Raw genomic sequence first — 16,952 nt, forward strand, 5'->3', positions numbered from 1 at the left:
AATAGCAGGTATCATGTATGAGGTAGTAACTACACGACCTCTAGAGAACTAGAGGGCTTGGTAAACTGATGTGGTCTTATAATACGATGAGCAAGGGAATCACACGGCAGCAATCCTAGCTGGGTTCTGCAAATTTATGAAAAGGGTAGTTAGTGTATCCGAGAATGCCAACGAGAATACACCACCAGTGTTGTCTGACCCTGGAAGAATAGTGGTGGCTCAGTTTGGTACAGCTGGAAATATTTTGCAATTGATTTGAAAAGTGTTTCAATTCTGCCAACATTAATTAAGTGCTTGGAATATGGGAAGATGTGCAGTGTGCACCTTGGGGGATGTAAAGATGGACAAGACACAGCTCTTGCCTTCTGAGAATTTAAACTAGAATAGATAGAGATTGCCTTGAGCAGTTATCTATAAGTGTAATTGGGCCAGGCACAGTGGCTCATGCCTGTGATCCCAGCACTTTGGAAGGCCAAGGCAGGCAGATCACTTGAGGCCAGGAGTTCAAGACCAGCCTGGCCAACATGGTGAAACCCTGTCTCCACTAATAATACAAAAATGAGCCAGGCATGATGGCAGGCGCCTGTAATCTCAGCTACTTAGGAGGCTGAGGCAGGATAGCTTGAGCCCAGGAGGTGGGGGTTGCAGTGAGCTGACATCATGTCACTGTACTCCAGCCTAGACAACAAAGTGAAATGGTGTGTCAATAATAATAATAATAATAATAAAATAAATAACAGTAGTTGATTCAAGTGCTTGAAGTGAAGGTAAAAGTGATAGACTCGAGCAAGTGCCCAGCCCCAGGAAAAGGTGAGATGGGTGGACTGGCCTTCCTGAAGGATAGGATAATGACCTGGGCCTAAAATAACTGCCAATTTCAAGAAAAAGAGAAATTCTGGATTGAATGAAAAGCTTAGGGAAAGGCATGAAGGTCAGAATGAATGGAGCCAGGTTGGGAAAATCTCAGGTGGATCAGAGGCTCTCCATCCTAGTGTGCTTCGGTATCACTTATGGAACTTTTTCAGAACAGACACCAGACACTTCCTTTGGGGATTAGAGTCAGCCAGTGCTTCTGATGTGCAGCCAGGACTGAGAATCACCAGAGACAGTATAGAATGATGTAGGCAATGTCTTTGGATGCTGTTAAGGAGCTGAGACTTCATTTTATATTTAGAGAGAGGCAATGACAGTGTTTAAACATGATTATTCATATTGTTAATTCTCCCTTATGTTTGGCTCATGGCATAGGCACCTAATCAAGGTATGCTAAAAGAGCTAAATTTGGCCAGGCGCGGTGGCTCACGCCTGCAATCCCAGCACTTTGGGAGGCCAAGGTGAGTGGATCTCCTGAGGATCAGACCAGCCTGACCAATCTGATGAAACCTTGTCTCTACTAAAATTACAAAAATTAGCCGGGAATGGTGGCGTGCACCTGTAGTCCCAGCTACTCGGGAGGCTGAGGCAGGAGAATTGCTTGAACCCGGGAGATGGGGTTTGCAGTGAGCTGAGATGGTGAAAAAAAGCTGAATTCTACACCCTGAACCAGGGCAGTTAGTGAGAGAGCAGAAAAGAGGACAGGAGAGCCTATACGTGTGTTTACATGCATATGTATAGTTGTTCATATGTGTATGTTAGTGCATGTAGGCATGTGCACATGTGTGCGTGTATTCATTATAATGAATCAGGAAGTAGTGTGGCTCATGGAAAGAACAGACTTTGAATTAGCCAGAAACTTTTTAAACCTAGCTTCAGCATCAGTTAACTTGGGTAAGTTATATGACTTCTCTGCATCCCTTTTCCTCATCTGTAAGATGGGGTTACAAGTACCTACCTTTTAGGGTTATGAGGATTTGAAATAATATATAAACTGCTGGTGGAGAGGTAAATTGGCTAAACCATTCCAGAAGTATCTTAGTATGTTACCAAGTCTAAAAACATATAAAACTTTGAAATGAATTCTAAGAACGTATGGTAAGAGACAAAAAGACATGAACAATTTGGGATAGAGAAGGAGGGATAAGTATTTTTAATAGCAAATATTTGGAAAAAAGAGAAATTAACAATTTGGGGATACTTTAAGTATATTATGGTCATTGATAAGATGGAATTTGATGTGGCCAATAAAATATTTTGTAAAGTTTCTAGTGATATCATAGAATGCTTAGTATATAACTTTTTTAAAGTATGTAAAAGTGCACAATGTTTGATCCCAATTATATAGATAGAATTAGGTACCAATTGTGCAGGAAATTTAGAAAAACTGGGAGGACATATGTTAAGGTGGATTTTTTTGGTAGTTATTTCTTAATTATTGTATTGTAGATACTCAGTGGTAGGTGCTGTTGTTCTTTTGTGATCATTTGAAAATGGGTGGTGAGAGGCTGGGAGGGAACAGCTGAAGGTGTTTTAGGCCTGAGCTCTGGCATCTCAGTATCTGAGATGGGGAACCTAGAGGGATAGCCAGTTACAAGAGGAAGATATTGGGTTCAACTTAGGACATGCTGAACAGAATTTGAGGTGCCAGTGTAGCAATGCCCATTGAGCTGCTAGATGTTTAGTTCTAGTGCTTAGAGACTTGGATTTGAAAGTCATTTGTGACCGGGCGCAGTGGCTCACACCTGTAATCCCACCACTTTGGGAGGCTGAGGCAGGCGGATCACGAGATCAGGAGATTGAGACTATCCTGGCTAACATGGTGAAATGCCATCTCTACTAAAAATACGAAAAATTTGCAGGGTGTGATGGTGGGTGCCTGTATTCCAAGCCACTCGGGAGGCCGAGGCAAGAGAATCATTTGAACCTAGGAAGCAGAGGTTTCAGTGAGCTGAGATCGTGCCACTGCACTCCAGCCTGGGTGACAGAGTGAAACTCTGTCTCCAAAAAAAGAAAAAAAAAGAAAAAAAAAGAAAAGTCATTTGCATAAGGTGCCACAGTAACAGAAGCTGTGTAGAGGATAAGATGCTCAAGGGCAAGCATGTTGATGGGAAGGGAATGTGAGTCCAGGACAGAGCCTTAAAGACCTGAAGTGATGGGGACAGGGCCCCAGTTGGACCCAAACTTTATATTGTTTTAATATTCTGTCTTTTAAATTTTGCATCACTTTCCCAACAAACACTTCTTACAAAATCTAGATTGATTAATAAAGGAGACCAAATAGCAGTGGCCTGAGTATCTGGGGCTGGAACACAGGAGTGAGACATAAATGATCTGGAGGAAATGGCTCCAGGTTCTGGGCCCTGGGTTCTTCATCCTCTCCTGGGAAGTGGGTTGGACTGAGGATCTCTAGACGCTTCTTCAGCTCTGAAATGTTTGAGGCAATGAATTGCTAAGGATGTTGAACAAGTCAGGGTGGGTGGGGTGTGTCTCACATGGTGGAATAAAACATTCCGAACTCACCTTCCAAGTGATACTTGCTTTGCATCTTTATGGAGTAATATTTTAAAATATATTATGTTGTAAAATTTTATATGGATTTTATTTTCTTTCTAAAATAATCCACTACTTTGGCTGCTTTAGATCATTTTTATCCTGAAATAATTATTATAAGACGACATCTAATTTTTACTATTTCTGTGAGCCAGTGTAATAGTCATAAAGAGCCCTGGTTTTGCTTCTGATACAGAGAGGATATTTCAAGATGTCATTTATTTCTAACTGCTTTGGGACTGAACATTAGTAATAAAAAAGAGTTTACATACACATTGTGTTTTTTCTTTTATCTCATATTTCATAGATCCAGGAATTTTTTCTTTTTTAGTTAAGCCATTGATTGTAGGATTAAATTTTTAAAGTTTACCTTTTATGCATCAGAAAACGTAGTTGGCTATTGCTGTCCTGTCTTTATCTTGATTTCTTCTCTCAAGGCCTTCTGATTGTTAGTTAGACAGCATTTTTATAGGCATCTATAATATAAACTCATCCCTATTTAAGATGACTTTGTAACTTTTATATAGCTTACAGAAATTCCTGGCTTTATAGATATTTAAGAAAAAAATCCTCACCTCTTAAAATTGCAGAAATTTAGAAACTATGTGAGACTATTTCAGAAGAATGTATATCAAATTGCTTATGTTTTTTTAGTGAGAAATGTAGTATATCTCTTCCTGTTAAAACCAAGTGCCATTGGTACATAGAGTATAATGTAATACTCTTAGCAACTTGACTTGCTTCTATAAATTAATAAAGTTCTAAAATAAAATTTAGTTTATGCTATACTACCTATGAAAATTTTGATTTCATTAGAAATTACCATTATATTAAAAACAAGTTGGATTGTATTACCAATAGCAGGTGGAATATTATATTTTGGCACATGGTGGGGAAATACTGTGCAACTCGAAATGTCTGTCATAAACTTTTCCTCACTGAATCCTAAAGATAAACGTAACTTTTTAGTACATTAAAAATGTAAACTGGCCGGGCCCAGTGGCTCATGCCTGTAATCCCAGCACTTTGGGAGGCTGAGGTGGGCGGATCACGAGGTCAAGAGATTGAGACCCTTCTGGCCAACATGGTGAAACCTCGTCTCTACTAAAAGTACAAAAAAACTAGCCAGGTGTGGTGGTGCGTGCCTGTAGTCCCAGCTACTCGGGAGGCTGAGGCAGGAGAGTTGCTTGAAACTGGAAAACGGAAGTTGCAGTGAGCAGGGATCATGCCAGTGCACTCCAGCCTGGTGATAGAGCAAGACTCTGTCTCAAAAAAAAAAAAAAAAAAATTAAACTAAATAGGATCAACAGAATTTATTAACAATAAAAATTTAATAAATTTACTAATACCTTTTTCCTACTCTTTAGGTTAAGCACAGATATTACAGAGAGAAGTGTTTTAAACCTGTATCCTATGGGATCAGCAGAAGCCTTAGAATTACAAGATTCTGCACTGAAGTATGCTTACCTCTTATAACAAATTATGTTTTCTCTTTTTATAATACTTTGAAATTTGTATGCTTTAAATTCTACTTTATATCTTTTTTCTTCTTTCCTTGTTCTCACAGTGGTCAAATGCAGCTGGAGACATCTCCGATGTGTGAGGTAAGGCTGCTGTTGGACTCACCAGAACTCTGTGCAATGTTTTGTCATGGAATACTGGCCACCACATTCTGTAAAGATTTGTCAGGGAGTAAAACGTCTGTATCAATGAGGCCAATGTTCAGATTTGTTCAGGACACATTTTTCAACTTGTTTATGCGTTTACCTCTTTAGTTCCGCTTTTCTATTACAGCTCACCCTCCATGAAAGATGAGACTTGGGTATTTCTATTAGATTCTGTAGCTTTTTTTACCTCGGATCATCTTGCTGAGTTAAGCAATGGTAACTGAAATACATAGGAAACCTGCCTGCATGTGAGAACCTGGAGGAGGACCATTCAACGTAGATTTTAGAGCCAAGAAGAAGTCTGGGAATTGGCCAGATGGAAATTAGCTAGAAAAAACCTGAAAGACAAGAGCAAATGATTTGGGAATGTCTAGAAGGATTAAAAGAATGTCGTGAAAAGAAACAGCTGAGGATATTTGAGGACAGGGTAAGGATGGGTTCGGTAGAGTTACATGGAGTGAGTGTAACTCATGAGTGGCTGTAAAGAAAGCAGTTTTGACATAAAACTAGAAATGAGCTTAGAAGGTCTCAAAGCAAGAATAAGTTACCCCAGTCATAGAGAGGTAAGTCTGAGCTGGCGATTTGGGAGTGAAACATAGGTTACAACCCATTTCATGAATGGATTTAGGAGGCTGATTTAGGTACCAGGATTGTGTACAGTTTATGCCCCTGCCAGGTGTTTGCACATGTACTATAGTAAAGCGGTTTCACACTCTGAACTTAGTCTCTATGTTAAAGAAATAAGGAAAAAGGAAGTATTAATATAAAAGGAAAAGCCATGTTGCTAAAGAGTGTGGTTTCATTGTTAAGCTCAGTGACTTGGAATTATATTAGGTATCAGTCCCGTCTCAAAGACTGGCTAACTGTGGGCAGCTTAATTAACCTCTGTAAACATTTATTACTGTAATTGGGATCCTAATACCTACTGTAAAGATCAAATTAGGAATTTTGGTTCAGAAAATGTCACATAATATAGGGTACCCAAATGTTAGCTATTAGCTTACTTGTCTATGATTGTTATTGGTGTGGCCTTTAAACAGAATTACTGTACCACCTCTTCCTTGGGTGGAGGTATCATTGAATTACCCAATAGTGGAACATTGGAAGTATTTTATGTACAGTCTTCCCTGGATGCTTTTCATCAAGCTCTTTGTTTGAGATTAATTTTGGTTCTGTGCAGACTTAACCTCTTTTTTAGCTTCTTATTTGGAAATAGTTTTTTTAATTAAATTTTTTTTTTTGTAGAGATGAGGTCTTGCTTTGTTGCCCAGGTTAGTCTCAAACTGCTGGCTTCAAGCGATCCTCCCTCTTCAGCCTCTCCAAGTGCTGGGATTACAGGTGCGAGCCACCTATAATCAAAGTGGAAATAATTTTAAACTTATAAAAGGTTGTAAAACATTTGCAGTGTTCTACAAAAGCTTGCAAAAATGATAATCTTATAAAATTAGATTTACTATTTATTAACATTTTATCACGTTTATTATGTTATTTGTTCTCTTTCTCTCTCTCTGTCTCTCCATACACACAGTTCTTTTTCTGAAAGTAAGTTTCACACATCATCGTCCTTTATCCGTAAAGATTTTAGTGTGTATTTGTGTACAAATATTTGTATATTTGTGTGTATATTTGTGTATTTTCTGAAAGCAAGTTTCACACATCAAAGTCCTTTACCCCTAATCATTTTAGTATGTATTTGTTCTCTTTCTCTATCTATCTGTACACACAATTCTTTTTCTGAAGTAAGTTTCACAAACATTTTGGTGTGTATTTTCTAAGAATGTGGATTTTTATATACACAATTTCAGTTATCATCTTCATAAATTAATATTGATAACATATTTGCATCTAATCGATCATCCATGCTTCAGATTTATCAGTGGATCTAATGATGCTCTTCAGAGCATTGTTTTTCTTTCAGCGAAAGATTCAGTCTAGTTGCAGATGCTGCATTTTATTGTCAGGTATCTACGGCCTTCTTTTATCTGGAACATTTTCATGACCTTTCTCTGATTTTTATAATCTTGAAATTTTGAAGAACACGAACCTCCACCTTTTAAATATAATGTTCCTTATTATGTGTCTGTCTGATGTTTCCTCATGATCAGGTTGAGCCTCTGCATTCTGATTTAGAATACTGCATGGACAATGTTGTGACCATCTCAGGGTGCCACATTTGGGGCCACACTATGTCCATCTGTTCCTCTTTGATGATGTTAATTTGATCACCCAATCAAGATGTAACCCAATTTCTCCACTGTGTAATTACTGTTTTCTTTTTTGGTTGCAACTAACAAGCATTCTGTGACGAGATGGTTCAAAACCATCTCAGCATCCAGCTGCAGACCCACTTTTGACTCTGGTAAAATAGCTGGCCACCTGTGTGCGTGATTTCAGGAGCACAAGAAAGACACAGAACTTCCAGAAAAATACATATCTCCACCATTTTTAACATACCTTTGGATGGTCATTCCAATAATTTTGTCTTCTACTAACATATATATATATTCCTGATTTTTAAAAAAATCATGTGCTTTATGCATGTAAAATACATGTGCTTTGTAATTTACATAAGTTATTGTTATTTCATTTCTTCAACAAATATTCATTGATTGCCTCCCATGTGTCAAACACCACTCTGGACACTGAGAAGGTAGCATTAAAGACACAGAGGTCCTACACTTAAGAGTTTACATTCTAGATACGGTGTAAGTGAAAAGTAGGAGTTACTATGCCTGAGTGACGATGCAGGACTTAAGCTCAAGGTCAAGTGACTGGCCAGGTCACTTGCATGTGAAAGGCTAGGCCCTGCTTGCCCACTGCAGGATGCTGCCTTTTCATGCTGTAGACAAGGGGCAACGCTGAGTCCTGTCATGCTTACAAGCCTTAGTTGTGCCTGATTGCATCAAACCTTTTTTTCAGAGCACATCTTGGCAGAAGAAGAGAAGCCATGATACTTCTGTGTGCATGAGCAATGCTTCCAGTAATGTGAATGGGGATGGAATGAACAAGGGATGAGTATATACTAGATACAGACTGAGCCCAGTTCATAGTTTTATCTAGGTCTAGTTTTCATCCCATTTTTTAATTTAATAGCAATATATGCACTGATTTACTAACTACCCAATTCCAATGGTTATTAGGAATTGCTACTGTTACTAAGCATTTTGGTGGCTTGGGAAGGAATGTTTAAATGTCACATTACCTTAATGTCAGTCCAAGACTATTTTATGTAGAGCTTCCTCCCATTTTCCCATCAGCAAAGGTGAACTATATCTTTGCAGTCAGTTCTAGATTTTCAAAATCGATTTCTGTTTATTGATCTCCTGTTGTTTGTGTTTCTCATTGCGTAGCACAAACACTTAGGATTCTCACTCGAAATGGGACCCGACTCAGTACCTGGCACACAGTGAGTAGTTAGTGAGGATTCCTGGAAGGGCGGGAAGAAGAAAGGGAAAGAAATAGGAAATTCGATGATAAGGATTAGGGTTTGGTAAGCAAAATTTCATTGTACTGCTTATTTGATGTACAGATCTCTGGGTCTTAACTAATAGCTGCAAACACTCCATCGTTTAGAAAAAGTGTATGTTATGTTCCTCTAAATTCATTTCCTTGTGCTTGTCTAAATTGAAAACCATCTGATACTTTTCCACATGCTCATAAAGCTTCATGGGTTCTTCCCAAAGTTTAGCCATGCTTGCTACCATTTTATTATGTGGAAAAGACTATATCCTCCTAAAGTAGGAAACTTGACTTCCAAGTCATATATCAATCATTCGGTCAGTTGGGCCAGCCCAGCTTCCCTCTAATGATGAGTCTGTTTTTTCCATCAACCAAGGCCATTAGGCCGGTAGGCGTTGAGCTGCAGCTCTGCACAGACGCTGTGCTCAGTGCTGTGAGGGCTTCCTAGCCAGCTACTGCACACTTGCCTCCAGAATGAATTTTCTGCTCTAACTGGGCAGATTGTATACCAGGTCCAACCTTCCTTAGCACCTTTATTTTAGCATGCTACTTAAAATGAGTTTGAACTTTCACTGTCATAGAGTTTTAAAAAGATATATATACCTGTGTCCATAATTTTGGGAGTCCCTAGAAGATAGAAAACCTCAAGAAAAAAAAGAGATACTTTTATTCTGTCTCCAACTTACAGTGTTTTGTTCTATTTTAACATAGGGTTTTTTTTTTTTTTTTCTTTTTTTGGTTGAAAGAGGAGTATTTTGTATAAGGAATTTTCACTCCTTGTCTTCTTTCTCTAGAGCAATTCCCTGTCCTTGGCAGACACATCTCTATGATTTTAAAAAGCTGATATAAAAAGGAAGTCACAAGGAAAAGAAAAGAAAGTAGGGAATTCATAGGGCCAGAGATAAGGATTATACAGAGCTAAAATATGATCCTTACTTACGATTTAGCTATTTTTATATTCTTTCTTCTGTCTCATTCAAGCAGAAAGTAACACCTTTCAGTGTAGTCCTGTATTAATTTATTTAGCTAGTATTTGTTGAGTGCCTGTGCTAGATTCAGCCTTGTTTTTGTGTAGAGGACTGGAAGATGAAGGCTATAAAGTTGTCCTCACTTTAAAGATTTTTTTTTTTTATTGTGAGGTAAAGAAGATTTAGATGTTGAAAAATTTAGAGAAGAACATAAGATGGTCTGCAGTCCTGAGTTTGTTTTAGGTGCTCAGGGACACTGGGGAAGGGGGAGAGTTTAAGGAGAGGAAAGTAAACTGAGACTTTGGGCATTTTGGGGTTTGGCCCTGCAGCCAGGAGGCTGTGTTAAGACAATGTGGCTTTAGGGAATCAGCTCAGTGTGGGAGCCACGTGGAAAGGGGAGGCCAGGATTATGAAGCGGTTTGTCATTGGTGGAACATCACGTGATCTGACTTTAAACATACTTTAGATGACTGCCCACATCAAGTGTGGGTGGAGAATTGCAAATTGCATGGCTCATACATAAGTAATATTGAATGGGGAAGGATCTTGGAGACCATAGGATGAACTAGAGGAAAGAATTGCTTATAGAATGAACCACACCTGAAGTTACTTGTTAGTAGTTCTAGCAAAGCCATTTACTTAAGTAAGGACATTAGTGACATTTTATTCTAAAAATACAGTTTTCCCTTGGATTTGTGTCAAAGGCGGGAAGATTTTTAAATAGCACTCCTCAGCAATGAATAGGAACAGGTATCTTAAATATATAATAATTTGGTGGTATGTATGAAGGTGTTTATATGAGCTAATGCCCAAGTTTTTATTAGGGAGGATCGGGGGGTCTTGACTACCTTATAAAGAAGGCAGGTCTGGGTAAGAAACTAGAGTGTGTCCCTTGTGGGCCCCTGTTTCTGTGTGTCTCTTTCATGTTGGTTTTACAGGATTTTGCTCTCAGCCACTGTTCTTCAACTTTTTCACTGTCTCTCTGGACCATCTGGCCACCCTCATGGACTCAGGCACCCCATAAATAATAATGACTTTGAAACCTGTAGCTGATGCCCCAAGTTCTCCCTAGTACCCCAGTATTCAGATTTTGTCTCCCTGCCCCATAAGTTTCTCATTCTCTATATAGCTAAACTGATAGTGTCAACTTCTTGAATTGCTCCTGTATTCCCTGCTAGTATTCAGTGAAGCTATCACCTACCCAGTCATTCCTGCTGGAAATCATGATGTCATCTTGACTTTTCTCCACGACCAGTTATAAATCCTGCACATTTTATGACAGAAAAAATTCATAATTTTTTCACTTAACCAGTAGTTGCCAAAGCAATCTGATGTTGAACTGACAACATATTTGCTCAGTGAATTTGGGGTCCAGACGTGTATTTATTGAAAGCTCCCAATGTGATTCTGCATATTTAGGAAGGACTACCTTAAACCATTTCTAAAAACCATAATTAAAATGAGAATGGGAACCAGCAGGGAGCTTTATAACCTAGCAAAGTAAGCTGACATCCGCAGATATCTTGGAGTGAATTCTTTGCTCTGGGAAATTCTTTATCTTGGTTTGTATAACACTTTAGATGTATTTTTCTATGAATACAGCTGCATGTTTTCAGAACATATGAGTATGGTCTACTTAGCTACTGAACACACTAACTAATTAATTCAACAGATACTCATTGTGTACCTATGGACCAGGGACATGATGGCAGTAAGAAAGATGCAATTCTTGCCTCAACAGTTTCACAGTCTAATGGAATATACCATGCTTTTTCCTTCTTCTTTCAGGTGCAGAGTGATCTAACATCACATAGTAATGGGAGCCAGTATTCTCCAAATGAGGTAAGTTTCTTGAAGATTAATGGAAGGTGAGGTATTTTTTGAAGGTGGGATTGGAATATCTTTTACAGAAATATATAATCTAAGATTGTTGTGATTAATGAATTAATTGAAGAGTCCTTGGGGAAATCCATGTAACTCTCATTAGCTATCATAGCTTTATCTGGTTCTATTAATAATTAAATATTAATTTTTATGAGATATATTTTTAAAAACAGAATATGGGAGCATCTTTGCAGGAAAACAAAATGAAGATCACTTAAATAGGCAACATTTAGAATGTCTTGTTCTCCATAAATGATTCTGCGTGGGTCAGTATCACTGAGTTCAGTATTATCTGTCCTCATCAGATGTGCCCTCTTTTGGATATAAGTGGATAGATGTGCGTGCATGCACACATGCACACAACTATGCAAGAAGATTGCCAGTGTCGTAATTATCAAATATTCTTAAAATGGACAAAAAAATTGAGTGGGTCACTCTAAAACAACATTCTGTTGGTTATGCCATTTAACATCTTTACAAAGTGATTTTTTAGCCAGGACTTCATCACATAGCAGCAAATGCAAAAAGGGAGTCATTTTGTTTCAATCCTTGAACATAGAAAAAACATGTATATAGTTCTTCTGTTTCCCCCTTTTTTTTTCCTAATTTTCTTTCTTCACAATACCACAGATTAGAGAGAACTCTCCTGCAGTCTCTCCTACCACAAACAGCACAGCTCCATTTGGCCTGAAGCCTCGATCAGGTAAATGAAAACCTCAGCCCATTCTTACACTAAATAACTCATAACTTTCTCTTGAGCCTTTAAAGTGTATGCATTATCAATGTGCACATTGCTGTCAGTTCTGCTGAGCTGAAATCTTGGCATCTATAGCTAGCGGAGGCCAGAGTTTGTAGCTTTGTTTTCAGTGAATCAGCTAAGTTCATGTTATCAGTAGTGGATATCCTGTCTTCGTTTGAATCAGAGCAAAGAAAAAAAGGTGGTGGGAGCATGTAACGGGGAAGAAATATTCTATTGATTTTTTTTTACCTAAGGAAGATAAAATAGCTGCCCTTTGGCCCCAGTGGTTCCTGGTGCTCGGCTGAGTTAAGGGGCAACCTGCCTCTGGAAAAGTGACTCCTTTCTGAGACATCCTCATTTGCTTTCTGAGCCTGGTAGGTTCTGTGTGTTTACTCACATAACAGGGTGGTCATTTCAAGGCTTGCATGAGTGGTCAGGAGTATTTTTTAAAAAGTCTTCTGAGAAAGCATTCTGCTTATATTACCTATTTTATTTTAATTTGTTATTGTTTGTTTCCAAAAGTAAATTATAGCGATGTACACAATAATGGTTGCTTTTCAAAAGAAGGACTCTGTATAGAAAAATTTGATTCTTCTGGTTTCTCTATTTATTTGAAGTTCTGGTGATAATCTTCCTTCTTTTATGTCTTTCTTTGTTTTAATATTTTTAACTCTGGTATTTAGTCTATACTTACTACTCATGCTTTTAAGCAAATGCTAATAAAGAACTCGGACACTTTTAAGTAAGAGCTGGTAAGGAACTCAGATCTTCTTGAGTTCTCCAGTAAAGCATTTTGAACAACAGTAGAGGTTATTCATGTGTATATTTTGCTAAAAGGCACCCATAGGAAAAACAAAGATGATTCTTTAATAAAGGAAATGTTTTTCATTCTTGGGGCAGGTTGATTGATGGGTAACAAGTGGCCAGGTGTAATGGTTTCCTGGCAGTTTGAATGGGCTATAGGAAAAAAGCCATTTGAGAAAGTGCTTGAGTGTGACAAGAGTTAGTGAGTGTTTTATGGAGATCCAAATTGTACATGAAATAAAACTCAAATGGCTGGCCTTCTCATGTCTGGAACTAAGCAAATGTGATCAGTTCTGGGCCGAGGGCCTTAGCTGGGTTTTCATTTCCACAGTCTCGGTTGTGTCCTGGGAGGAATGGAGGTGAGTTCAGGCACACCTCATCTGTGCCTTCAGTGACGACCCACCAGGAGACTTACTCTACACACTGAGGACCTCATATTGAGCTTCAGACGGTCTCTTAATCCTCACAGTCAGTTTTACACAATTGAAAAATATGGTATGATTGAGCAAATCAAAAGTTGAATGGATCTTCAAAGAATAATATTCTTTTGAATGTACACCTTGCAATTTAGTTGTAGAATTATTTTGGTGACTTTTTTATTCCTTTTATGGAGTCTAAACTCAACTTATTACAGTTAGGGTTTACATTGTACTGGCGCTGTTGAACCATTTCAAATTCTTTGTAGCGGTGAAAAATAAATGGAGATTTTATTTTGAACAGCAGAAAACAAAGTTAATTTTCTCTCCAAGCTTCCAGTCTTTCTATAATGCTGACTAACTAATGCGGAAATTGTTCTTGTTGTTGAAAGCTCTCTGGAGTTCGGTTGCTGTAAATAATGCTATTTATCTTCAGGAACATCAAGTGACATGTTGGAACTTTACAAAATTTGTATTATGTATGGGGATTCTTTTTTCATTTTATTTAATAATTTTAAAATATTATAGCGTATATGCTTAAATGTGTTTTTCACATTTTCTGGAAAGTAATATAGACAGTAATTTTAACTGGAAAGCATGTAGTTTTAAAAGATAGAAACCATTTTTGATCAAGTAGCTTTAGAATGCTTAAAGCCAATTAATTTTTATTTTGAAAGTATGTGAATTTATGTGATTTCTGTGTTATAAATAAAAACAGACTGCTCACATTAGCAAGTTGAAATAAGAACTTAGTTTCTTAAAGTAGGCTGACAGTTTTCTTCAAAACAAACATTTCTTTCTGTGTTTTCCTCCCAAAGAAAGACAACTGCTCACACCCAAATATTTATTTCTAGGACTATATCTACTTATTCTACTGGCCCTTGCCTTATGTTTGAATTAAAAATTATGTAGACTTCCCTAAATGTGAAATTGCCGTATGGATATTTAGTGCAAAAATTAGAGTCGTTATTTCGTAAATGACCAACTCAGAAGTTCTTGAAATTGATTGATCTCTGTTGGTTAATTGGAGTTGTTGTTAAATAGACTGTACTAGTGTCCAATATTTTTTGTCTTTTTGTTTTTTAACTGAGCAATATTGAAAACAGTATTGAGAGGTATGTCCAGGATCAAGAAAAGAATTAGCTAAATTCAGCTATCAATAAAGCATGCCAATAGACCTACAGATGTCTTTAAAAAGAAATTTTATATTGCTTTGGAGAAAAAAAATCACTAATGGTAAACAATGATTTTATAATAGTTTTATTTCTAAATAATAGATATATTTACATATTAAGCTTTGTCCTATTTGACCAATTTTTTGGGGAAATCGTATTTGCTAAGATGGTTAGTTTTTTAGAAAGTCTTTGAGAAAGGTATCTGGCAGGTCTTTTGCTTTTTGTCTACCTAACCTATGGGTGCTCTTTCTTTCTGCTGACCTGATTCGTTAGTACTCTAAGTCTGTGGGCTTGCAGAACTGTTAAGATTAACAATATGAACTGCATGCAAAGTGTATGATTGATGGGTACTAACACTCAGTTTTTATCATTCTTTTTATTCCATGCACCATCTTTCATTCTTCTCCTATATTGTGCATTTGAAATTAAACCCCATATAAATGAAATCCACTCTTCATTTCCATGCAAATCCTATGCCATTTGTGAAATGCTGCTGCCCCTTTGGTTTTTCCTGGTCCTTGTGCAACTGTACGCGGACTGGCTCTCTGGCTCCCCTGCAGACCCAGCCCTCATTCTTCCTCCTATCTCCTTCAACACACTTACACAGGCACAGACATGGGACAGCTCTAGCTACAGTGTTCCATCTGAAGGAGACAGTGACAATGGTAGGTGGCTTTGTACCTCTTCTCCAATGTTCTCATTAATCAGCCAATGCGTATATTGAATATTCATCTCTGTGAAGCTAAAGATAGAGCATATTCACCTGCATGCTTGGTACAAGAAATAATGTATAAGCCTGGAAAGTGAAGTCCAGAAAAGTGCATGTGGATTGTTCTCTAGCAGTTTGTAAATCTCCAGTTTAATTAAATTGACTCTTCTGGATTTGGGGAAGGCATTATAATACTTTCTTTTCTACCCTTTTCTGCTTGGGTTTTTTGGTTTGTTTGCTTGTTTACAAATATTTGGGGTTTGCACATTTGGATTATCTCTGCTTGTTCCTGCATCTAAACTAAATGGTTCTAGAGTTTGATATTATATTATTTATGCTTACCTTGTGAGGTTTCTAAGGTAATTAAAATGTACCGTGGCTGATCCTAGAGTATTGCATTGAAAATAATGTTAATGTTGAGAAATATCTAAAAATGAAGAGAAATGATTTGCCTTCTTTTTTTCCAAATTATTGGCATGTTTTGACTTTTGATACCTTCTTGAGTATAAGTTCATCTTTTTGACTTTCAATAATGGTAACTTGGCCTGAGAATTGAATGTGTAAATAAAAAATCGAGGATACTTAGCTAGTATTTATGTGAATATCTTTTAATTATCAATCTTCTGTAGCCTAAGAGATTACAATAAAATATAATTATTTAGATCTTAAATACCACCTATATCTTAATCTCCACTCTTGTCTAATTTCATTCTAGTCTTGGAAATCTTCAGACTTTAAACATTTTACTTCAAAATACAAAGTCATTGCAGTTGAGTTAAATGAGGCAGAGAATGTGATTTATAGGGAAGAGTATTGAGGTACAGGGTATAGCCCCAATGCAAACACAACCGGAAGATACGTTTTCTGATAATATTTTTCTTTTCATCTAAGTATATTATATGTAAGACCTGGAAAATATGGATATGAAACACTTGCTGCAATTTCTGGTTAAAATTCAACCAAAAATGCTTTTACAATTTCCTTATGGAGAAGGACAATATATACTTTGGCAGAGTAGTTATACAAGGAATTTTAATATTTCATAGATTTCGAAATTTTTCAACTGAAAATAAATAGGATTAAAAAGCAAAAGTTATGAAACAAAAGGCCCTCCTTATACCATCCAGTTTTCAATTTTGGAAGTTGAAGAGGGTTAAATGGAAACTTTCTTGATAAACTTCTTTTGTACTTAAATTTTTTTTTTTCGAATGGAGGAGGGAGGCATTTTTGTTTTTCAGAAAGCATAGCTATTTATGGGTCTAATGTTGTTTAAAGGAAATAAAGCCTAGAATGAAGATTTATGTGTGGTTTGGTATTTCCTTAGGAATGATATCTGAAACCAACGAACTTTTTTTTTAAGCGGGGAAAGAATTAGACTTCTTATGTAGCAGTAAAATTTCTATCTTTATAGATGAACAGCCTAAAACCAGAAAGGTGAGGTGAGCTGCCTGGGTCACACTATGGTGTAGAGACGGAGATGAAGCCACACCAGGGTTCCTAACTCTGGAATCATCTCTGTCACATCTATGTTCAGGCTGCCTTCATTTTAATAAAAATCCTGAAATTTCCATAGAAAATAATTATCGTGGAAATCCTTCTAAAAATAAAATAACCTTGCAATAGTTATTATTTTTTCTATGAGTAAAAATTCCAGGGATTCACACGCAGCTATTATGTTGTGCCACAATAATAACAAAACCATTGT

General features: G+C 37.2%; 1 protein-coding gene across 4 annotated transcripts in view; it reads left to right on the forward strand.

Annotated features, from left to right (window-relative positions):
• The window catches only part of LRCH1 (leucine rich repeats and calponin homology domain containing 1), a 212,739-nt gene that overhangs the window by 160,130 nt on the left and 35,657 nt on the right, over nt 1-16,952 (forward strand). For 2 of the 4 annotated variants that reach the window (XM_012465163.2, XM_012465164.2), the window contains exons 12-16: nt 4,794-4,883; nt 4,994-5,030; nt 11,309-11,362; nt 12,035-12,107; nt 15,099-15,203. In XM_012465163.2, the coding sequence (XP_012320586.2) occupies nt 4,794-4,883; nt 4,994-5,030; nt 11,309-11,362; nt 12,035-12,107; nt 15,099-15,203 (359 nt within the window). The remainder of the gene's footprint in view (nt 1-4,793; nt 4,884-4,993; nt 5,031-11,308; nt 11,363-12,034; nt 12,108-15,098; nt 15,204-16,952) is intronic. The other 2 variants (XM_012465166.2, XM_012465165.2) reach the window with 1 other exon arrangement.

This window comes from Aotus nancymaae, unplaced genomic scaffold (genome assembly GCF_030222135.1).
Source record: "Aotus nancymaae isolate 86718 unplaced genomic scaffold, 86718_ANA_hifiasm-v0.15.2.pri h1tg000009l, whole genome shotgun sequence".
NCBI lineage: Eukaryota > Metazoa > Chordata > Mammalia > Primates > Aotidae > Aotus > Aotus nancymaae.